The sequence below is a fragment of the Anguilla anguilla genome, chromosome 16 (assembly GCF_013347855.1).
Source record: "Anguilla anguilla isolate fAngAng1 chromosome 16, fAngAng1.pri, whole genome shotgun sequence".
NCBI lineage: Eukaryota > Metazoa > Chordata > Actinopteri > Anguilliformes > Anguillidae > Anguilla > Anguilla anguilla.
In genome coordinates, this window is record NC_049216.1 from 17,431,516 (window position 1) to 17,455,803 (window position 24,288).

Consider the following 24,288-nt stretch of genomic DNA (forward strand, 5'->3'; position numbering starts at 1 on the left):
GAAAATATAATCTCAAATTAAATTAGGCCACATTTTCTATAACTGCCGATTGACTCCACAAAGATTCCGTAATTATTTAATACTCAGACGGCCTAATTGGCGTCGGAGGTGCTTTTGATCCTCAAAACATGGCAACGTGCAGCGTCACAGTAACAAAACTTCGCGTAACGATGAGAGAAATACGCTGGCGGCTCGGAGCGCAAATAGAAGCGGATGTAGTGGTCAAAGTTACGTAAACGCCATTGCAGCAGCCTTGGGAATCTGAAATGCAGTAGCTAGCTAGCCACTGCTATTGCGTTTCAGCAACCTACAAGCGTCAGGTTTTGGCGTAACTTACGTGTTAAAGGTAGCGCTGTAAATTGCTGTACGAAGGAATCGGGCACCCCTGAATTCAGACGTGGCGCCCGGTCTGAACACCGAGGCTCCTGAACAGCCCTGTCTTGCCCGCTTCAAAATTTGTCAAGCAACGGTAGCGATTTCTGCCGCATCTATTTTCTGGTTCGTAGCTTCCTCATTTACAACAGTGACATTTCTCTGTAAAAAGTATGTTTTAACATTGCAGTGTGGTCATCTATATTTCTATATGGATAGCTAGCTAGCGATCCAAGTACACAAGCTGCTGTCCTATGCACTAGCTAGCAAACCAGCCAACTCAGAACTATGTCAACGTAAATGACATGGAGATTCAGTTGTATCGCCGGTGCTTTTTAGGTTGCTAGTTCAGTCCGTTGTATTATACTAATTAATCAAACAATGTTTACTAGCTTACTAGATGTGTTATGTGATTGGATCTTCAGGTGTTTCTGCTTTGTCACTGCTAACATTAGCCAACTACTAATGGGATTACATTTAGCTTGCTGGCTATCCTGATTGCTCGCTCTGGATTGAATAAATGACCTTAAGGAACTATCCAGAATAGGAAACCAATGGTGGTTTTACAGAGATGCCCTTGGTTGGCCATCTTGGTCGTTTTAATTGCTAGCTTGAAATCGACCGGAAATTGTATGAATTAAATACACTAATTCGTACTAATTAATCAGTAATGAATGAGTGAGTATTAAGTAAACATTTTCCGTTCAGTAACAATCGTAAAGTTTTGCATTGTGAATCAGTCGGAGTTACTTTTACATAGATTTGGATAAGGCGTTTCCTGGGAGGATCTGTATTGGGAAGAAGCTGATCATTTCTAACAAGATTAAATAATTTACAAAATTCATCTGATCAAGTGCACCGAGTCTGTTATAGATCCATTGCGGAATATTTTAAGATGCATGTAGCTATCGGAAAAGAATGCTAACTTGAGGTTGCCTGGGAATGTAAATGGTAAATGGACTGCATTTATATAGCGCTTTTATCCAAAGCGCTTTACAATTGATGCCTCTCATTCGCCAGAGCAGTTAGGGGTTAGGTGTCTTGCTCAAGGACACTTCGACATGCCCAGGGCAGGGTTTGAACTGGCAACCCTCCGACTGCCAGACAACCGGTCTTACCTCCTGAGCTATGTCGCCCTGTGAATGTGAATGTAACAATCTTGTGCTTTGCTCACACACAGCAGACGCTGAGGGGACCATGTGGAAGAAGGCTGTTGTAGCTGCCGTCCTGGCTCTGACAGTTGGGTACTTCTACCAGACGGACCCTGAGCTGCCAGAACGCCTGATGCAGTACCTCTCCCAGTCCTCCCCCTCTCTTGAAGGTATCCCCACTGGCACACCCACCATAGAGCGGATAATCTCCAGTGCCTGGGAGACCTTGATCTCTGCCCCTGCCCGCCAGTGGAGTCGCGTGGCTGTAGGGTGAGTTCCAGCCCGTATCTAGTATCCGTCTTAATGCTAAACTGCATTTCACTGGATGTGAAGTTTGGATGATTGTCATTATCATCTCACACCTCTTGTATTTTTAAAATTGCTTTAGACAAGCAGCACTTGTATGTAAGGTGTAATGCACAAGACAAGGGTGCAGATGCTGACCTGCGTTATGCTGCTGCTCAGGGTCAACGCCTGCGTGGATGTGGTGGTCTCGGGGGTGGGGCTGCTCCAGGCCCTGGCTGTCGATCCTGGGCAGGGCAGTGACCATGAAGTGCTCCACTCCAAAGAGGATCTGAAGGAGGCCTTCACATACTACATGGAGAAGGGGGCGGCCGCGGAGCGCTTCTTCAGCGACGGCGAAGCCTTTCAGAGGATCGCACGAGCTGCTGCGGAGTACCCTGGGGCTCAGGTAACCGCACGCGTGACAGGGGCCCTGGGACCGGCTGAGATTTGGGCCCGAGGAGAGGAGGAGTGATCTCAGGAATAGTGATTAGCCACCACAAAGAGCCAGGGCCTGCTTGGGTAAAGGCAGCCTTGTGTACCCTAGCAACAGTCGATGGCCAGCTTCATGACTCACGCTGAGAAGAGTTTAGGGGCTGCATGTTCCAAGAGAACAGACCCACAGCACACAACTTCTGGCTTCTTCTGTGTGTCTTTGGAGTTGATAGAAACTGTTGTGCTGCAGTTCGATTTTTAAGAGGCTCTGTCTGTTTTTTCAGGCGGAGTGACCTGGAGATGGTAACAGTTTAATCGTCTGACATGTAACTGTATCTGTCTGCTAACTGTATTGCATGTGCCCAAGACAGGATGATTTAATTTTGAATTAATACCAGATACCCCAAGGATTGGATTTTTTTTTTTTCCAAATGTAATTATGCATGCACGCTTGATAGTAATTAAACATTTCAGCACTGGGCCTTCTCTGGCTGCTCTACTTACCATGAGATGATGTTCTACATTCAGTTTCAAAATATGCGGTGTGCTGGGTACAAGCGAAGATTGAACTCCACACAGAATCCTGGCCTCCTTCATTTCCATTGACTGTTCCGTCAGGTTTTGACTGTGCTGTGTGACTGTTGTATTTGTGGTGGGTTCGGTCAGTGATTGGTAGGGTACACCTGAGGTGATCAATTCACTCAAGGCAAGCAGGGCGAAAACACCCAGTTGGTATGACAAATCAACCAGAAATCGAAAGTACCCACAAAGGTGTCAAAACAGGTTTCACAACTCAGTTGTGTTAACAAAAACAATAATATGGCTTTCGCTATTAGGTTGTTATTCCTGAATTACAGGAAGTGCGTAAGCTGTTGTAAACTGAGTGATAATGAGACCTGCTGACCTTTCAGGTGTGTTACGTTTGCAAGGAGATTAATTTGTGAGTTGTTCGTTGCACCCAGTGTTTGATACTAAAACCATTCTGTTTAAAATCTGCATGTTGTAATTCTGGGATGACACATGATTACATTCATTTTTGGGGGTTTTATATTCATGTATACATAGTTACTGTACGGTCCATACTTTGCTCTGAAGTGCAAGTTGCAGTGGAAATACAAATTTATTGTGTCATCTAAAATGAAACAAACAAATGATCTGGAGAAGAAATGTAATGCATTTCTAAGGATTGAATAAAATGTTCATACTTACCATTGCCTTGTCTCTTTCCCTCCCGTCCAGCTGTATGTGGGTGGAAACGCAGCTCTGATTGGACAAAAACTGGCTACCTATCCTCAGCTGATGGTATGTTTGGATCTCTCCAAAGCTTTGGCTCTGCTCACTCGAGCATGGTTTTGAATCTGAAGACAGTTTTGTCTATTTGCCTTAAACAAATAAACATTCTGCGAAGTTCTGATGTGGAGAGCTTTAAACTCTCCAAGTGCCAATCCACCCCAATTTCCTTTATGACTCATAATTACTGTTAGAGTTCCCATAAGGAATGCTGAGAACAATCCTGCTCTATTAACTTTAGAGAGCTTGGCTGTGAATTGTGTGTGTGCTGTTCAATGAGGAGGCCTGTAATCTAACACTCAATGACCTTGCTGAATCTGGAAAAGGTGGTCTTTGTGTTTAAGGACAATGGAAACACTCTGGGGAATGTGTTCACATGGTGTTATCCTCATAGATGTTTGAAAATGGTAAATTCATGAGTGTAGAAAGGACAACACACCTACTTTCATTTGTGTGAAAAAAGGGGTGGGCTTTCCTCCGCAGTGTCCTTTCTTCTCTGCACAGGTACACATGGATCAGCTGCACTCAACAAAATGGAGCACTTAGACACAAAGGGAAAATGGATGCTTAATGAATTCAGAACAGTTTGGGTGTATTTTTCATTCATGTGTGACATGGCCATGATTAATCCTTACAGTATAAGGTAACCCTGGACCAACTCCATTCCTTTCCCCTGAATAAAGAGGAGGGTTCTCTGGCATAATTGGCACCCTGATCTTATTGCGATACCTGTTAGACTACCTGCTTAGAAAGGGTGTGTTCACAAACCCTCAGGTAAAGTAGAGTCTTCTCTGGTACAGTTGTACATGGCAGGCAGGTGGCTTCACTGGAGAGTGAGTGACTGTTAAATCCCAACCTTCATCTGTGTTTGAGCACAGGTGCTGCTGTGTGGCCCCGTGGGCCCCAGGCTCCACGAGATGCTGGATGACCAGATCGTCGTCCCCCCTCAGTCTCTGCAGGAGACAGACGAGTTCCATCTCATCCTGGAGTACAAAGCAGGTTAGCAAGTCTAGCAGCACCCTATTGGTTCTCTGTAGTCTCTTATCACACAACATGCTTGAGGTTTTGCTTTGTGAGTGGAAATCTATAAACAATGGTGGATTTGGTTCCTGTTTCTAAGTATATAGCAGGCTCTTTTAAAGGGATGCCAGGTTGTATTCCAGTCCTGAATTCCTAAAATGGTTTGTGTTAAAGAGTTTAAGTGCATGGATAGGCCTCATGGTTGGGTAGTGAATCCAGACCATGCCAGTGCAAACTGGTTGGGGTCACAGGTTTTCAATACACGTCAATCAGTCTGAATCTGTGTTCCTCTCACTCATGTCTGTGTGGGCCCAACTTGCAAACTGCGGTGTGATATGAAATGGTGCCTGGCATTGCATGTTTTGGAGGAGGGCATGAGCTTGTCCTTAAAGTTGTATCTAGGTAGCTCCATTATACAAGAGCACCGTCCCTCAGTGCTTAAAGGACATTTTGAGAATAGCTTTAGACAAGCAGGGTATCACTGTTACAAGTTAGTATGCCTGCACTGTTTGTCTCATTTATTCATTTAGGGTAAAATATTGTGAAACTTTGTTAAAACTGACCTGAACTAAACTGTTTTTAACTTCTTAAAGTGTGACTGAGATGTGCCCTTCCCCCATTAAAAACCTGCAGCTAACGGCACACAGTGAGTGGCAGTGCGTGTGTCTGGGTGTGGGAGGGATACTGCAGGCAGACAAGCCTCTCCTGACACAGCACACAGAGGTCCGCTGAAATGCAGGAGTAACGCTCACGTGTCTCTCCTGGGGTTCCGCAGGGGAGCAGTGGGGTCCCACGCGGGCGCCCCAAGCCAACCGCTTCATCTTCTCCCACGATGTGGCGAACGGGGAGATGAGCACGCTGGAGACCTTCGTGGCCAGCCTGGAGGAGTTCCAGCCAGACCTGGTGGTGCTGTCCGGGCTGCACATGATGGAGGGCCAGGGCAGGGAGCTGTGGGAGGAGAGGCTGAAGGAGGTCAGTTTAAAGCACTCTTTAATGGTATAGAGGTGAATTAGTGCACTGTTTGTAAAGCGGACACAGGCATTGTGGAATTAGAAAAAATAAGAATCTATCAACTTACACTCTATTAGGCTTGGGGTGGAGACACCTCGATGATCACGGGTTGTCAGTGCAGACAGGTATACCAGGTATCTGTGAGGACGGACTGATAAGCGAACAATGTTGTCACTTGCAGGCTGTGGTGGCCATCTCTGACGTCCGCAACCAGGTCCCCATCCACCTGGAGCTGGCCAGCATGACTGACAAGGACTACATGAACCGCATTATGCAGGAGGTAAATGTGTAGGTTTACCAGATTAAAACGTCATGGGTCAGTCCCATACTCTATACATCTACATGCGCATATGTGCTCATGGCGCTCAGTCAAATAGAAAATGGGTCTTCCTTTACAGTTGCTTAGTCTGGCAGTTGAGCATCTCGTTTTCCCTGTAGGAAGTAATAAACGTCCATCCTGGAATACTGGCTTTCACTGTCTGAAGTGCAGATCCACAGCCAGTGAAATGCTGAACAGAAAATTTTCTTCGTAGGCTGCTGTAAAGTGTGTGAACACAAACACACATTAGTGATGCAGTCAATAAGGCCTGATCCCAGTCGTCATGAGTAATTTCACAGGCCCTTCAGTCTGTGTATTTCAGAGGAAGGAAATCGCAACCTGAACATTTTAGGTGAGATATAACCCACTGGTGAAAGAATAGTTTGGATTTAAGGTTGGATTAATCTTAGATCTTTAAACCTAAGCTTTACAGGCGAACGGGGCAACACATACAGTGTGTGTGGTTTTGTTAGCAGGTCATTCCCATGGTGAACTCCATCGGGCTGAACGAGCAGGAGCTTCTCTTCCTGTCCCAGGCCGGTGAGGGCCCCCACTCTGAGCTGGCGTCCTGGGACGGCATGCCGGACGTGGGCCGGGTCAGCGACATCCTCCTGTGGGTCCTGGAGCGGCACGGGCGTACCGATCCAGAATCCGAGGCCGACCTCACCCGCATCCACTTCCACACCCTGGCCTACCACATCCTGGCCACGGTGGACGGTTACTGGGGCAACCAGGTGGCCGCCGTGGCGGCGGGGGCGCGCGTGGCCGGCAGCCAGGCCTGTGGGCTCGAGAGCATCGACGCCACCAAGGTCACCCTCCGGGCACCCAGAAACTTCCACAGCTCCTACTCAGAACCCAGAGAGAGCCTGACTCTCGACCCCGCCATGCCAGTCACTGTCTATCACCGGGGCAACGTCACCTTCTACATGACACCCGTGCTAGTCTGCAAACAGCCGCTAAGGACAGTAGGCCTGGGCGATGCCATCTCAGCAGAGGGACTCCTGTACTCTGAGATCCTGCAGCAGCAGCAGTAGCAGACACTGTTGGTCCCCAATACAACTACTCTGTTCAGCAATGTGCAATGGAGTGTGGAATGCCTGTGACACCCTGATTGTTTTTCTTTTTGGTAATTTGTCCGTCACACTGTAGGTGGCAGTGTTTTGTATAACGGACAGGCCCCAATAACCCAAGGCACATTCTGGCAGCCATTTGTTTCCACACTCCAAGGAGTTTTTGTACTGTTTACCTCTCATAATGATTTGAAAATAATCCAAATGATGTGAAATAATCCAATTAGCCTTGTGTAAACAGTTTGGGGGGGGGCAAGGAAAATATTGCGTACAGAACATGAATGCCTTCACTGGCCTCCATCTCCACTCAAAGACCAGTTTGGTACGGGTATGAACGTAATAATCAAGTTTGACTCTTCATTACTGGTGGGCGCCCTGTGGAGATTTGGTCTCTTTCCCACCCTGCTGCTCAATAGGCACATTGGCGAGGCTTGAGAATGATCATGTTAACCTAACGCAAAAGGGCATGCTGGAGCAGATCCATACCCACCTGGCCTTGACTTACCATCTCACCGATGATAAACTGGAACATTTTTTTAAGTGCTGTTTTTGGTATGTGCGCTGCAGATGCTTCATATTCTCAGACAACAATGTGTCTTTGAAGTTCTTCAACGTTGATGAAAAGCAGTGTACAGAAAGCATCTGCCGATAGTCTTATCAAATGAATCCTGCTTATTACTCCTAATTCCACAAAAAGTCTTAACTGAACATGGAGTAGCACATACATTAAATGACTATTCAGATTTCTTTCCCGCCAAACTATTAAGCCTTCTTGCACAAGATGGGGTGGCCAGATCACATCTATTCTCAGAACGTGTTATCTACCACAGCTCTAAGTGAAATATTTATGCACTTCCACCCCTGCCAGTGTATTACACTAGGAGTTGATTATTGGATTCTTGGCCTTTATTATGGCGTTACTACTTAAACATGTCATTGACTCCATTTAAACTTCTGCTTATATTGAACTGAAGTAGGCATAATTCTGTTCATGTTGTTTGTTACGTTTGATTTTGCGGAAAGTGCGACCCGAAGATCAAAAATGAAATTGGTCTTCCAGATTTGCATACTTGAACGGGATCATTTATTCATCCTGAACTGTATTATCCTGTTTTTCTCTTCAGTGGGCATCTAACTTCTTATGTAAAAAATGAGATTTTTTTTTCAGGGATTATGTTTTCATCAAATCGTGCTGTTTTTGTGTTTGTGGTCTACAACATTGGTCCAGGAATGCTGATGGCCTGTAATGACAATTTGATCAGTTACCTGACTACATTAATCCAGGAACCAGCATTGGTAAAGCACTCGCACATCCTGGCACTATTGGACCAATGTGTGCCCCCCTGTGGTCTGTACTGTGTTCAGTTTCTTACCGCCTGTCACAAGATGTCTGCCTAAAATTCAGATTAATTCTCATACTATCTGCTGATCAGACTGAAAGAGGTACTGTCGGACTGTGAAGTGGTCCTCCTAACAGCCGGGGGCAGCTTCCCCAAGTAGAGTAGAGTACAGCAGAGCTGAGTGGCAAAAGATGACCCTTACTGCCTCAAGTCACACCTGTCATCTAAAAGTGTTTTTAGGAGCTCCTCCAAATCCATTTGTCTTAATTGAGGGGCCTAATTTAAGAGCTGACTATATTAGCTCTCCGTAAAATTAAACGCTTTGTCTTATTTGTAACATATCTTGCGTAACAGTGAATACTTGATATTCATGGGCACAGCAGGTCTACCTGGACAGTCTAGATGTTCCCGGGGGTTGAAAACTGGCACCAGCTCTACTTGTAAATATTTGTAGATCAATCTTTTGCTTTTTGTTTTTTAATCTTTATTTTCTATATCCTGAAATTGACATATGGCATTACTATTATTTGAATACGTGGCTTGGGCATCAAACATAACATTTTGAGTCATTATCGAAATGAAATTTTCCTGGTACTTTTCAGACTAATCTCATTCATGAATAAATCCAAATATATAGTGTTATTTTTTAAAATTATAAGAATATTTTTGACATGAATCACTTTAGCGAATTGCTGTACAATGAGTCTACATGGTATAAATTGCACCTTCCAAAACTTCAAATGGCTCTTTGAAAAGGGACTATTCTGGATAAAATAAAATGTGTGTATTGTTTATTATACATTTTAAACTGTAATTGCAGTAAAATGCATTAATACATGAATGTATATGTTAAGAGTATAATTTGGTTTAGAGGTTTTGCTGCTCATTAAAATAATTTTTCAGCACTACCACCAGCACAAGCTTGTCATCCTATTGTCAGAACAGTTCCTTCTGATACATGGGTAAATACTATATGCATACGTATGCATTCATACAAATGTCTTATTTCCCCTCAAAGTATAATCCTTGCTGATGGTTACTGACATGTACAGTTTTCCCCTTTGATTAGTATCTCTGCTAGAAATTTAGCATGATGTGTCATAGAGATTAGTAATAAAAATAAAATATTTAAATCTATCTATATAAACCATTTCAGGCTGTTTCTCATCAAATTATTTTATTTTGAATGTACACATTTTAAATTCAGGATAACAGGATACAAAATGAAAGAAGTCTTTGCACAACGTGATACAATATGCAGTCAGGAAAGCCCTATTCATTAAGCATTCAATGTTAGACACTTGATTAGCATTAACTTTAGAGCCTTCAAATTGTACTACTTCAAACTGGTTTATTTCTTTTTTTGCGTTTTTTTTATATATAAATAAACTATTTCAATAAACAAAGATATAAATGTTTCCTGTTAAAGTTTTTCTCTTTTAAATACATTCCTTGTTTACGAGACCCAGGGTAAATCAATAAAAAACATTTTGACCTGAACCCCCAAGTGTACCCACTGACATCCTAGCACACGCTAACAAACACGCCTTCAACACAAACTACTCTCCTTACCCTGTCACGCAGCATATAACTGAAGATGTTCAAAATGGTTAGAAACTGTAGGATCCACTTAAAACTAGGGCAAAATTCCCAGATACACTATTCATATTCAATGGGGAGTTCAAGCATTTCAATTACACTTGTTTATCATAGCAAAAAAAAAAAAAGCCTTGGGTCCAAACTTTTTATTTATTTATTAGGAAAACACTAAGTTTCCAATTTTAAAGTTTTTATATACAAGCACTATAAATTGCTTGAGTTCAAAGATTTGGGTGACTGAAATTTGAAAACACAATCAACTGCACCCATGGCAGTCATCTCAGTGCCCTCATAAAGCATTGCTTATCTTTGGCTTCTGATCCATGCCACATTATTTAAATGGGTTAAAGTGCACTATACAACTACACAACACTCATCAGAGAAATTAATGAACTGATACAAAACAGACTCATGTTTTCTAACAAATTACTCCATAGTATGCTAGCAAATGTATCTGCATACACAGATGTAAAACCTAAAATAATTAAGTACTTTCATTTCTGCTGTGCTAGAGCGTCTGTTTCAACGCATCTCTACAGACATTACTGCTTACTTACCTGGTAACCTCATGCTTCTGAAGCATGAGAGAACACATTCTAGCTTCTTTTGCTTCAGCTCACGTTCTCTAAATTCACACAGAGGTAAATAAAGGAGTGCTGTCACTGGAAACAGCGCAATGCAAAATGAGCTTGTGCTTCTCGTAAACCCTGTGTTCCTATGGGGTGTACCTACAGCCTGCCTCTGGGCAGTGCGAGGTGGAAGTCTTAATGACTAAATTTACAGAAGCTGCTCACTTTTACACAATGCAAAGCGTAATACTGCAGTCATTCACATACAAGCGACGGGCAAGAAAGAATGCAGGGTCAGGTACGCGACACCCACTACAGCACAAAATGTACCATGACACTGTGCGGTCACTTATAAAACTCATGGGCCTGCAGGACGCTGAGACACCTTATAAAGGAGACTGGGGAAATGCGTTCCCTTGTTCCTCAATGGAGGGGGTGGGGGGGTGATTACCAGGGGTTAAGACCTGTCACTGCCCCTGGGAAATCCAGTTATCAAATGTGCTGGACTAAATGAAGTGTTCGCTTATTCAATTTTTACTTTTTAAAAATAAAGTGTAGTGGCGAATGCCTTCACACCTATCCAGAGACGGCCTTAGAGGGCCTGGGCAGTGTGACTCGCTGGGAACTCCCCCACCCCCCCCCCCCACCCCCCGTGCTACTCAGCCACTGGCTTGGGCTTGCTCCTTCTCTTCTCTTTGGGCTTCGGGGGCTCTTCTGTCTCAGGGGGGCCTGGGGGCTCAGTGGGCGGGGACGGGGCGCTCTCCACATCTGGCTCTGGCTCCAGGGGCAGAGAGGGCGGCTTCGGCTGGCCCAGGGGGGTGGAGCCTAGGGGACACACGTAGGTTTATACCTCCAACTCAAAAATTACCGTCTCCAAACGTCTCCAAAAAACAAAAACAAAAAAAAAGCAAAAACTGCCACCTGGATAACTTTAATTATAAGTACTGGCTTCCAGAATTGCAATAGTGACCAAGCCCAATAAAGCCAATGAATATGGATGTGCTTGAATATGCATTGCAAAACAGAACAGAGTTTGGAGTTACAGAGAAAATAAAAATGATAGTGTGACCTCTCTACAAAATATACTGACACAATATAAGGGCTGTGTTCAGGAAACTGGTGTTAAAAAAAACTTATTTTTTCCCCCAGTTTATTTTTTAATGCTGCCTGCCTTTTTCTCCCTGGATTTGAATGCCCAGTTGTGTTTTATGAGCACTCAATGCTGGAACCTCCACTCTCGTCTTCATGAGAGCGCAGACCAGCGTGAGCCCTCCTCTAAAGCCTGATGTCAGCTGCACCTTCTCATCACATCGCGGTTTGCACAGCCGGGTTGAAGTCGGGTTCACACACAGAAGATTCTGTGATCATTCGGCCCAGGGCCAAAAACATTAAACCGCAGATATTACTGCATTACAGTAATATTTTAGTTCCAGCTTTCTTGAGTAATTTAAACTTGTCCATGTTATTATTCATCATCATCACCATCATAATGATCACATTACACAGGTATTCATACATGCACGTTGTAATGACTGCATGACAGTGATATAAAGAGCCTTGCACTCCGGGCACACCCCCGTCACACACCTGTGGACAGCTGGATGCTCTTGCTGTAGCCGGCCGCAGAGGACATGGCCTGGCCGAGGGCCTGGTTGCTGCCCAGGGGCTGCTGGGAGCCGGCAGCCTTGCTGGGGGCAGCCGGGTGCTGTTTGGACTTGGAGTCCTTGGCTGGTTTGGTCCACACCAGGGTCTCTCCCACCTGCAAAGCGGCCGCCATCTTCTGGGCCATTTCTATCAGCTGAACAGAAGAGCAGGAATGTAAAACCCGGTACACCATCTCTTCAGTCAAGTCATTACCAAACATGAACAGCCGTACAACTTACGCAAGAACAGGTCATTAAAAGGCAGAAAATGAAAATGAAGAGAGAAGTAGTGCTTAGGGAGCAGTACCTCAGGGTCAAACTCCATACTGCTCCCACTCTCCTTCAGCATATTGACCTTCTGCTCCATCTCCTGGTACTGCTGCAAGGCCCCCTTCTTATCCCCCTGGTTGTACAGGAGGATGGCAAAGTTCAGATTCACAAGCGGGTTGGATCTGTGGAGGACAGGAGTGGACACAGTAAAGGGCTCGTTTCTGTGTTTAAGGAGGATTGAGAATGTGCAAATTTACCCGAAACAGAAACTCACTGGTCTAGAGAGACGGCCTGTTCGTACGACCTCCTGGCATTCTCCACGTCATCCAGATTAGTCAGGGCAACTGCTCAAAAACAAACAGAAAAGGCCATCAATCAGTGCACTGTACACTCGGCTGCATAGCCCTTGAAGACTGGTAAAGTCACCCAGTGATTGAGTCACGATTTACCACTGTCATGCTGAAGCGTGCTGGAACTAATACAAATGAACTGGCCAGTATTATATACAGTAACTGGCCTTCAGGAAGGTCACTTCAAAGAGGTAATTTCAGTGTGCAAACCAGATAAATAGGGTATTTCCAGTCCAAAGCCTAAGCCTACAGAGTTTAGCAGTGAATGTACAGCATTACCAGTCCAGAGTATGAGTCTAAGTAGAGTAGAGAAGTTACCATGGGGCATTACCAGGTGCAAGGTATGACTGCAGGAAGATGATGAACTTGGAGCATTACAAGTGTAGGTTATGACTATGGGGCAAGGCAATGAACTTGGGACATGTAAAGTGTGAATACTGAGCAAGCTAGCAAAAGGAAGGCAGGTGCATGTCATGCATCTACAGAACAAAGCAGTAAACCACAGTGCAAACAGCAAAAGCCGGGCGCGTTACCGGCCAGCAGCATGTAGAGCTCGCCCATCTTGGGCTGCAGGTTGATGGCGGCGCTGAGGAAGTGGAAGGCCGAGGCGTACTGCTGCATGGTGAGGTGCACCAGCCCCAGGTTGTACAGGATCTTCCAGTCAAACGGAGCCAGGTAATTGGCTCTCTTCAGACAGCTGATGGCCTGTACGGTGACACAAGAGGAGATGAGACGGTCAGCACAGGAACTTGAGGCAGGCACTTGGTAGCTTTAACCTGATATACTGAAACCTTATCAGCATCTCCTGTAGCTCCACTATGGGACTGTAATTTAGACTTCCGTACCGTGCTGAACAGACAGCAGCTCTGCTGTGCAGAGGTTACACTGCCGTTTAAGCGCAGCAGACAGTTTTGGTGAAACCCAGATGTATTCAGAATATGAAATGATGAAAAAAAGGCCGGACGGAGAAGCGACTCACTGCTACGTATTTCTTCTTCCCGAAGAAGCACATGCCGATGTTGTTCCAGAGCGGAGGGCTCTCGGGCACGGTGCTGGCTGCCACGCGGTACTTGTTCATGGCCACGTCATAATCACCGTGCGTCTGCATCATGCTGCCTGCCGCCAGGATCGCCTGAGGAAGCCCAAGGCACGGGGTCACACACGCACGTACACATGCACACGCACATACATAAACACACACATACATACATGTACACATATACAAACACACACGCACACACACATATGTAAACACACACATGCATTTCAATCATTTGATTTTGTGGTCACTAAGGAAAGATCCAAAGACACTCACTGTAGCCTACAGTAACACCATGCCATTAATGACATACCGTCTGTGTTTGTGTGGCACGTTATCATCTGAACATACCACACGATTCCAATTGAAGCTCACCCAATATGTTCAGCAATCTCATAAAACGTGCGCACATACGCACTACAGACACATATACTGTACACGTGTTCTTTCACTTGTCTTATATTGGTGAACTCTGGACTCTGAAACTATGAAGAAAAAAACTCTTTCCATTTGTGAGTAAAATTATGGACGAATGTTGATTGGATGTGGGGAAATGTATTTCACTGGGGAATAGGTATTTTATGTTGGAAGTGTCCTAACTTCCAATGAGAATGATTCAACATCATGATCAGAAGAGAAATCAAAGCCCAAATTTGCTTCCTACCTTGTAGTTGTTGGGGTCATAAGTTAGAGCATTTCCCAGATGCTCAAATGCCTTTTGATATGTTCCAAGCTGGGGAATAAATTTATACCAGTTACTTCAGAACTCGCTCAACTTCCAGAGCTGAACTAATGTAAATTCATATTAGTTCATATTCTTATGCTGTAATTCATCTGCCAATCAAGTTATTGATATCAACGTAAAATTAAGCTGCAACACAATCTGGCCCACAAGAATCACATAAAATTTTAAAAAGCACAACCATAAATTAATATGCAGGTATTTCTTACATCCCCTCCTGTAACTTGGCCCTGTGATTCTTCCCCGTTACCAACTGAAGTTAATATGCAAATATAAACATTCATAAAAGTAAAGTAAAGCAAAAGGAAAGACCACGAAAGTAAATAAAAATTAAACCACAAAGTGAATGTTGTAAGGACGGCAAGTACTGTATGTGGTCACTGCGTTTATTTCTGAAGGAAACCCTGAAAAGGGCTGTAGGTATTGGCTATGCCTCGACGACGTATAACTTCATAGATGTTGTAAATATGCTGCTGTCCAAAAATATTAATTAACACGTGTAAGTACATGTGTAGGAACACAGGTCTCATATTGACATGCTTTTTTTGCATATTTTATACATAAAACGGCACCTGCTTGAGCCCCTCACATAAACAAATGATCCCACTTTCCATATTTGATATGGCAGTCGTACAGAAAACCATTGACGGCAATGCGATACATCATCATGGAAATGAACGCATCAGGCCGCTGATGGAGTCTGAAGGCTGACACTGCCTCACCTGCAGGTACAGGAGACCCAGTGTGGTCAGCAGATCGGTGTTCTCAGGGGAAAACCTGGTAGAACAGGGAACAAATACCACACTCACATCAGCACAGAGAGAGAGATACCCGCAGGCCTCTTCTCCAGCGTGAAGACCGGCTCTTCTCAAATGTAACTAAAGAGCTAAACTGCTTTAATTAAAAATAATTTATTGTTATTTATTAATAACTCGGGGGCATTTCTAGATAAAGAAATGCAAATGAGCAGAGCTCTGGAGACGCGCTGTGGTTCACAGTGGTTCGTCTCATTAAAACAGACCCCGGTGCCGTGATGCTTTATTAATTCAGCGACGCTGCTGGAAGCCGGTGATAATGAGCAGGGCAAGGAGAGCGCAGCAGCTTCTGCACCCCCAGTTATTTACTCCAGCGCCCCCAGAAACAGGGTCTGAGCAGCAGGGAGCCAAACCACACACCCATAATGACACGCAAAAATGCTAATCGCGTGCCACACGGCGAAAAGACATCGTCTACAAGGTTATGCAAAACCAAGACTGGCCCTAAAAATATCCAGTGTGAAAGTTTAAATATTTGTGATTACATTCTGAACAGAATTCCAGGAAAGAAACCAGTGGGACTGGGGGGGAAGGGGGGGGGGATGGTAACTAAATGTGGCAGGGCGTGCTGCGAATAGTACAGGGCTTGGGAGAAGCAGCTGAGCTGAAGTGAGACTTTAATGTGATTAATTACAGCGATGGCTGCTGCTAAACGCACAGCAGGCCCAGAGCCTTTGGGTGCTTTTAATCATCTTTTATTCCTCCTGCCGCAGGGGAAAAGGCTCGCCGCAGGGAGCTGATGGTGACCAAGTTTACAGAGAAAGAAAATGTTCGCTTTGCATCACTTGACCTCCAAATAGACTGACATTGAACAATCAGTGAGCCAGAGTAAACTTTCCTAAGGCAAATCAGTAAACAGTCTCTGGCACTTCAAAACAAATATTAAACCCCATGCTTGCTATGAAATCCCAATATTGGTATATTACGGTACCACAGTGTATGATGGGACATAGTAAACCGACATTAAAAATGTCCTAGAACAGTTGAATCAGAATGATTTCCCTGATACATCTCGGTGGCATTTCCATTAAAAAAGACACTATGGACAGCAAATACAATTTGATTGGCTAATCGTTCGCTGTGCTGTGCGGTGCTGTCTGCTTATCCCTCGTCACAGTGATATTCCATCTCTGGGTGGCGCATTCTTACTCGACAGCCCTCTTGTACACTTCGATGGCCTTTTCCGTGTTCCCCTCCAGCAAGTGAATCTTTCCCAGCATCATGTATGTCAAGTCATGTTTGTTCAACTGCAGGGCAAGATTTAACTGCTCCTCAGCCTAGAGAGACGAATGCAGAGTAGGCATACAGGTTGTGGAAGGCATACAGCATAACGATGTTACACACCGTTGAATTTAAAATGACTTGTGTGCTCCTTACACACATTCAGTGGTAGGGAACACTTGTCAAATTCTTTTACTGCTGGGATACACTTACACTTTTGAAGTCTTTGATGTAGATATAACACACACCCAGATTGTGGTTAATCTCCTGTGGGAAGAACAGAACATACAGAATAATCACACAGAAGTATCAGTCTTATTCATGCCATATTTTGCACAATGCTTTAAAAATGAATGAGTGCAAAATCAGACAAAGGATATACAGTCGTTTTCTGGTTTCACTATAAAATATTCTCTATACATTATCATTGCTTTATAATACACTCCTTATAATCTGCACTGTGCTATAAAATACAGAATTTTACATTGGGGATAGGTGATTCCATTCATTTGGCTGCAAACAATCCTGAAAACCAGCCCAGTGCAATTAAATAAGACAGAGAGCAAGGCGCTAAAATCACATGTACAGAGTCCAGTGTCTAGCGTGTACTTCACCCAGTTGTTCTCATATTGAGCCAAAAGCTTTGTTTATCTATTCTTTTTGATATCAGATTCACAGCTTTCTCCTTTACCCAGTTCTACTGATGTGGAGACTGCTGTAGGGCTAGTCACCCTGTTCTTCTGACACTCGGGCTACAGAGTTACTTACCCAGTCTTTCTGATTGAGTCTCGCAGCTTCATTGTAAACCTCAATGGCAGCCTTGTGTTTGCCAAGCAGAAAGCTAAAAAAAAATAGCCAAGCACCAAAAACAAGCATAAGAGCCCATTAGCTACATGATTAATAATGGATACAAATAAAACAAAAATCACCACTACAAACGCATTACACCTTTATGAAATACAGGTTTCACATTGACGGCACTGCCCTTTGCCTCCAATTCTCTATGACAAATTAATGAGCAGCATTCATGTGAATATTCTCATGCAAGAGTAGGTGGTTTATGAGGATGTGACCCTAGCAGAGCGTGAATGATCGAAGCCTGCAGAGAAAGCCGGCAGTGCCCTACTCACAGGGATCTGGCCACTTGCTTCAGGTTGTCAGAGCTGGTGGGATTCAGGATAGCACAGCTCTGAAAAAGCTCCAGGGACTGCTGGATCTTCCCCTCCAAACGGAGTATTAAAGCTAAACAAGCAGAGCAGGGAGGTATTTTTTAAGTTTACACAGGAGGGAATAAACCAACACGCTTCTTCTAAATATTGTCTGTAAGGCAGCAGGAATGCACATTGGGGAAGAAGAAGAGTTAATGTAGAGATGTGAGAAGCAGGATATCAAAGACTAAAAGACAGCCTTCGACCTGTGGTTCAGAAAAAGCTTTACACAATTGCCCGGGGGCTTGTAACCCAGATTAATAATGGAACTGGAACGCGAGGCGGTCCTGTTGGAGATCGGGGAATAGCGTGGCTGAGGTCGCGTACCTTGCACATAAATGGCATATTCACACATCCCCTGCGTCTCCTGCAGCTGCTCTCGGATAATCGCCTGAGTGAACAGAGACACGTCAAACACAATGAAACAGCAGCGCCATCATCTATGCAGCTACACGTTAATAATACTGGAAAAGTGCCAATATCAATGCAACAGGAACTAGCACCCAACACTGCAGTTGTAGTGGGCCACAGGCCCCTTCTCACTGAGCTGAACCCATCAAGCTGAGATTTCTCACTATATCCTGTCTGTAGATACATTGCATCCAGTTCAATTTGAGGTTGAATTATGATACTGAATAACATCATATGATCTGGCTCAAAATGACCTATCATGCAAAAACAATCTCTCTTTGTATAACAGGATATCTCGTTTCATATTAGTAGCCTAACAAAAACAAAAGCAAAATTAACAATAGAAGCTAAATATTCAAGGCAGAAAAAAGGAGCATTGTATTCAGTTTCATTAGTGAGTGAATTAATATGGTCTTTTGACTAAATCCTCCTTAAAGTGAGAAAACCAGTAGTGGTGGCACTTATTTCACATTTTAATCAGATCAAACTGCAACTCATTTTCTCTTATAAAACAAACGATAGATAAGAGGCAGAAGGTCCCAGTTGGAGGTAATGCATTTTAATGTGTGCGCCGCCGCAGAGAGAAGCCATGAATAATGAGTGAGCGGGGCAGTGGGCAGAACAAAGCAGGAAGAGGAGCTCTGCCTGACCAAAGGACCACCCCCCTGTTAGAGTGCCACAGGTCAGCCTATGGGCTCCTAACACACAGGCAGCCACAGCGGCTCTGAGATCCAAACGAGCCGCGCACGGCTGCAGGCCACAAGCTCAGGAGGGCCAGTCCTGTAGTGCCCTGGAGAAAGATCCTGAACCTGAGCTGTACCGCATCAAACACCCAGCTTTATAAATGGACAAGCGTGTAAAATGAAAGCTAGGTATTAGATTAGTCATCCTGGATAAAGTCACCAGCTACTAAACAGATGTAATGATACAGACAGACATAATTTTAAAGTGCCATATGACTTGGCAAAGGGTATTCTCATCTTTGCCACTGGTCGTACACTACTGAAGCAAACTATCGGGATTCTGCAAAATAAATCAATAAACACCACTGCAATTCATTTCCTCCTTCTGAATGGTTGATGACAAATTTGTACTTATACACACGATAAAATAATTAAGTTATCAAGCATAGTAATCCATAATCTTCACCCAATCAAAGGATTTTTGTTAGCTTTGATAACTGTCATTTTATCAAGCATTCCAAATCTTCCAGTCCACACTTCAAGTATGAATTAGCATGGAAATGCCTTGAACACATGAGGTCCAGTGCAGACGCGGGCAGGGGCCCAGGCAGGGGCTTGGGTAGTGTGCAGTGCACCAGACTGAACGTAGGCGCGCGCTCCTACCTTGCAGGTGTCATAGTCCTTGCGTATGTAGTGCAGGTGGATGAGCCAGTTCCTCCTCTCCAGAATGGGCAGCTCTGGCACTGTGTGGAAGACAGAGGTGGAGCAGACACGGCACTGAGAGACAATACGGCACAGCACGTTCTGCCCGTGCGCCATACTGCGCAACTGCCCTGCCCCGCCAAGTCCCGCCCACCGCCCCACCCCGCCAAGCCCCGCCCACCGCTGCCCAGGGGTCTTGCCCTAAGCAGAGGCCCTTAGCTCGCCCGGGCCTCCTCACGGCGAGTGGGCGCTCACTGCTCCCTGCCACAGCGGGGCCCGCAGCCTGGCGCCGGAGTGGCCGATGTGCTGCAGGACCCCTCTGTGCGCCAGGCGATGTGCTGCAGGACCCCTCCGTGCGCCAGGCGATGTGCTGCAGGACCCCTCTGTGCGCCAGGCGAGGGCCGATGTGCTGCAGGACCCCTCCGTGCGCCAGGCGAGGGCCGATGTGCTGCAGGACCCCTCTGTGCGCCAGGCGAGGGGCGATGGGCTGCAGGACCCCTCTGTGCGCCAGGCGAGGGGCGATGGGCTGCAGGACCCCTCTGTGCGCCAGGCGAGGGCCGATGTGCTGCAGGACCCCTCCGTGCGCCAGGCGAGGGGCGATGTGCTGCAGGACCCCTCTGTGCGCCAGGCGAGGGGCGATGTGCTGCAGGACCCCTCTGTGCGCCAGGCGATGTGCTGCAGGACCCCTCTGTGCGCCAGGCGATGTGCTGCAGGACCCCTCTGTGCGCCAGGCGAGGGGCGATGCGGGTGCCACTGATGGACCCGGAGGTACGAGAGGAAGCACTGAATGCCGAACCACCTTTCCTTTACTCCGGCTCCTGGAGGAGGGAGAGCCCTCCCTAACTGATGCCAGTTCCCAGAAGGTCTAATCACTCAGAAGAAAGGAAGAGCCCGCGCATGCCTGTCTGCCTGCCTACTAGAGAGTGATAGCCATCACACTGATAGCACTGGGAGCCCTGGCAACAGCAGACATTACCGACACACTCTTTTTTGTGTGCATTAGACTCAGTACTGAAAATGCCTCACTCAGCCAAGCCAGAGCATTTTCCCACTGTTAATGACAATCGCCGTTAAGTGTGCTGACTAATCTGCTTAATTCCATTTCTCACGTTTACCCTTAGTATTGATATGTGAAATACTTCCTTTTAATGACATTTCTCACTGTAATAGCACAAAATCCCATAAATTAACAAATGCTCAGACAGACAAATGGACTACGAAAGGAGAAACTAGAAACAATGCAACCTAATTTTATTTACAAAACAATACATACAAAGCTGCTTTACACTTAAACGCAACCTCCAATGATGAGGACTAGACAACATTCATCTTACACATACTAGTCTCACGCTTTGGGCAATGCTTTTCACTCCTGAATGTAAACTGCTGACCACAGTGGAGATACTTTCAATAACAAATGAAGATTTCAAGCCCTCAGAACACAAGCAGAACATTTCTACAGCTTTTGGCTCCAAATAAGTAAGGAGAGATGGTAAAAGGGCTTTGACAGAGCCTCAGCTCCATTAACCCCATATTTAGCAGTGCGCTAAATTGTCAGATTAGCCCAGGGGTGCTTGAAGCCAGTAGCTGACTTGGAGTTGCTAGCAGCAATGGATATGAAAGATCATAAATACACTAATATCAGCTAATTGCTCTAAACTCTGAGCTGGGTTTGAGATATTCTCCCTGTTTCTAAGGCAACCAGAAGTCCCCAGCGTCCAGCAAGCTGCTGAGAATTGGAGAGATACACTGCAGAGAGGGCAAGAGCTGCAGTCAGGCAAGAAGAAAGCACAAACACACACGCATGCATGCACGCATAGACGCACGCGCACACACACACGTGCACTCACACTAACGTGCACATGTATGTGCACACACACCTACCACTAGCATACACATTTACACGCGCACACACACACACTAGTGCATATACTCACTCAATAAAGTGATGGCTAAATACATGTAAAGAACAATCAGTCTTTAGCTCACCTTCTCTATGTTGGTTTAGTATCATCTTTCACATGGAAATCCTGGCTTACGACAAATCAGCCACAAATGTTTTGATAATGCTGCCATAAATGGAACAGGCAGGAAATATAGTACCAACAAGCAGAATGGTTTAATGGTTTTGCTGTGTCGTGGATGTGGATAAAACAAATTGAAACCCTGCGGTGTAACATCAAAATCAAGGAACCGGTGCAACTGCAAGGTTGCAAAATGCACAAATGTAATACAATGTAATGTGCTGCATCACCACTTCCTCACAGCAGGGGGCGAGAATGAGCCCCATGTTTCCGAACCCAGTGGGCCACACAACAAAGAAATCATCCTAACTGCAACGTGTGTAATGTTAACGGCATACTGCCCATTTGCCTTCTACCAAATCTGATTTAAGCTGTTCTATTTCAGGACAGCTTTCCCCCCACTAGCTTTAATCCTATTCTCCACTACTGGGACTGCAAAATGAACCCTCGCTCACAGCAACACCTAGTGGATTTACAGGGAATTGCAAAGCCCTCACCAGCCCACATTCACACTACTCTTCTCCTTATTGCACTCCTGGTGCTTTCCACTATAACACAATGTGTATTTAAAAATAAGAAAAAGATTAACTGGAGATTGGAAGAAAATCAGTATGTCACATTTTGTGGGTATTCATTCACCTCCATGGTCACCGTCGATAGCAAAAACACAAATAGATAGGGTACACACGGGGAGCCATCCTAGAGAATTCTGTAATATGCAGGTTTAAAATTCCAATCAGAGAGAGTAATTCCTCTGTTTTACAATAATACCAATCTTCTGGATTAACACTATGAAATATTCATCATACTTTATGTAAGAGCATGCTAAGTATGATCAATGTCATTTCAGACATTTTAAGCTACTCACAGCCTCAAGCACATGGCTTGTCATAAGTGAGGCAACTCAATGACAAAATGTTCTTCTGGCATCAGCACTTCAGCCAGACTTTCAGGCAAGCATAACATCCATCATGACGGTTTCCAAGTGGTAAGAAATGCAAAGAGGATTTTTCTTCTTGGAAAAGGAGACAGTGCCATCTGTGGCAAGTTGTGCAATTCAAAAAGGTCATGAAATATTCCATGCAAAAACTGACACTCGATGACTGGGAAAATGGGAAGGCTGCACAAAACACTAACCTTTTTTGGGATGGGGTTTCTTGGTCTCGGTGGCCAATGGGAGCTGAAGGTCCTGAAAAACAGCAGCATTTTCATGCATTGACATGAAAATATTCTCTGATCAAGCTTTTAGTTTAGATCAACCGGAGATTACATTTGAGATCAGACATGTACATTACATTACAGCACACTACAGCAGACACACAGCTTTACTTAAAATGCCTTCAGTCAATATTATACATATGACACCATATTCTACAAAAATAATATAGAGAATATTAAATGGAATTCAAATCAACTATCATTTAAGTCAGTTCAGGTCTGGTGGAATAAAGAAATATTTGTGAAAAAGTCTAAATGGAAGAAAATGTTTTGTTTTTATTTGAACGATATCACATGAGTTTCAGAGATACAACTGTAAACAGAAAACGTCAAATGGGAACAGACAATGAGACAGAGGGCGTTGGAACATAAGTATAATTAAAGGCGGTCCTCCTTTAGGCGATGACAGACAATACGCTCAGCAGTTAATGTTTGTGAGCATATTTCATAATCAGTGAAGGAGAATACGAGAAGAGTGAGAGGAGAAAGACAGTGACAAGCAATCAACAAGAAGGAACAAGAAGCCGCTCAGTCACATGATCTTTGTACAGGGGGAATACAGGAAAGAATTTTGGACTTCAGGTGGAACAGAACAGTCCCCACAATCTAATCAATAGCACATATTTTGTAATGAGGTACAACAGCAAATGAGGTGGGGGGGAGGGGTTAAATGCCAGATCACATCGGTTAAGGTTACTAGCGGATTCACTAGTGTTGCCTGGCTTTGACAAACTGTGGGAGAGTGCAAACTACAAGGCCATCTTATCACAACCAAATAAATTCCCACCTTCCACGAAGTTGCAAGTTAGCTAGCATAACGTAAACGAACGTTAACGTGTTTAGTGTTAGAAGATGGCAAACACAAATGCCACAAAGCCATGTAATCAACGTTATCCAGCTAACTAATAATAACTGTCATTTCTAGAACAGGAAAAACATCACCCTTTACCTGTGTTGGACCAGAGTCACGTCTATGTTTAACGTTAGGTAACGTCAACTTTAGTCTTACCGACCGTTAGCCATCCAGCTAACGTTAACGTTAACCATTTGGACGCGTATTTTTCATTTCTTCTCATAGACATTCTAGTTAACATCAGTTTTGCATAGAGATCACCAGGATAAGCTGCTAACACGGTACACCCCAGTGTACATTTTTGAAATGTGTGCTCTAGTTTGTTGTTAATGTTCTCACCGTCCGAGCTTTCTCCTCCGCCATCTTCCAGCAAAGCACAGGAAGTTGTTCACTAGTTTCCAGGGCAACATCCTCACGGGAAGGATGTGGGTTATATGGGGATATCGCATGGCTGCAAGTGCAACAAAATAGTTAGAAAATAGCTAGCCGTTACATAAAACACACACCTCGATGTATGATTTAAAAAAAAAAAAAAAAAACTCGGATACAACCACTACCCACACATCAATCGCAGATATACAAATAGCCGAACTAGTTCCATACCATGTCAAATACTGTCAGGTGTCCCACAAAAGTGTAATAAACAGGTCG

General features: G+C 44.6%; 3 protein-coding genes across 7 annotated transcripts in view; 1 reads left to right on the plus strand and 2 right to left on the minus strand.

Annotated features, from left to right (window-relative positions):
- The window catches only part of LOC118215002, a 57,398-nt gene extending 55,321 nt beyond the window's left edge, over window positions 1-2,077 (minus strand). Inside the window, exon 1 of the mRNA XM_035395332.1 lies at window positions 1,968-2,077. The gene's annotated coding sequence lies outside the window, so the exon portion shown is untranslated. The remainder of the gene's footprint in view (window positions 1-1,967) is intronic.
- On the plus strand, window positions 184-9,437 carry adpgk (ADP-dependent glucokinase). 4 transcript variants are annotated; one of them, XM_035395330.1, is made up of 8 exons: window positions 184-498; window positions 1,553-1,793; window positions 1,989-2,214; window positions 3,480-3,542; window positions 4,409-4,529; window positions 5,326-5,522; window positions 5,743-5,841; window positions 6,354-9,437. In XM_035395330.1, the coding sequence occupies exons 2-8, from the start codon at window positions 1,570-1,572 to the stop codon at window positions 6,912-6,914; spliced, it is 1,491 nt and encodes a 496-aa protein (XP_035251221.1). In that variant the 5' UTR covers window positions 184-498; window positions 1,553-1,569; the 3' UTR covers window positions 6,915-9,437. The 4 variants fall into 4 exon arrangements, with proteins under 4 accessions (XP_035251221.1, XP_035251222.1, XP_035251219.1 ...); XM_035395331.1 differs by having other exon boundaries at window positions 1,556-1,793; XM_035395328.1 differs by lacking the exon at window positions 184-498 and adding an exon at window positions 950-1,050.
- Window positions 9,438-9,450: 13 nt separating this feature from the next.
- Window positions 9,451-24,064, minus strand: bbs4 (Bardet-Biedl syndrome 4). 2 transcript variants are annotated; one of them, XM_035395327.1, is made up of 16 exons: window positions 23,977-24,064; window positions 22,704-22,755; window positions 19,504-19,583; window positions 18,074-18,137; window positions 17,669-17,780; window positions 17,307-17,379; window positions 16,752-16,805; window positions 16,467-16,594; window positions 15,225-15,279; window positions 14,425-14,493; window positions 13,701-13,853; window positions 13,255-13,426; window positions 12,646-12,715; window positions 12,409-12,553; window positions 12,046-12,256; window positions 9,451-11,283 (listed from the first exon to the last, which is right to left on the minus strand). In XM_035395327.1, exons 1-16 carry the CDS (start codon window positions 23,998-24,000, stop codon window positions 11,114-11,116), a joined length of 1,632 nt encoding a protein of 543 aa, XP_035251218.1. In that variant the 5' UTR covers window positions 24,001-24,064; the 3' UTR covers window positions 9,451-11,113. The 2 variants fall into 2 exon arrangements, with proteins under 2 accessions (XP_035251218.1, XP_035251217.1); XM_035395326.1 differs by lacking the exon at window positions 23,977-24,064 and having other exon boundaries at window positions 22,704-22,782.
- Between the last annotated feature and the right edge of the window lie 224 nt (window positions 24,065-24,288).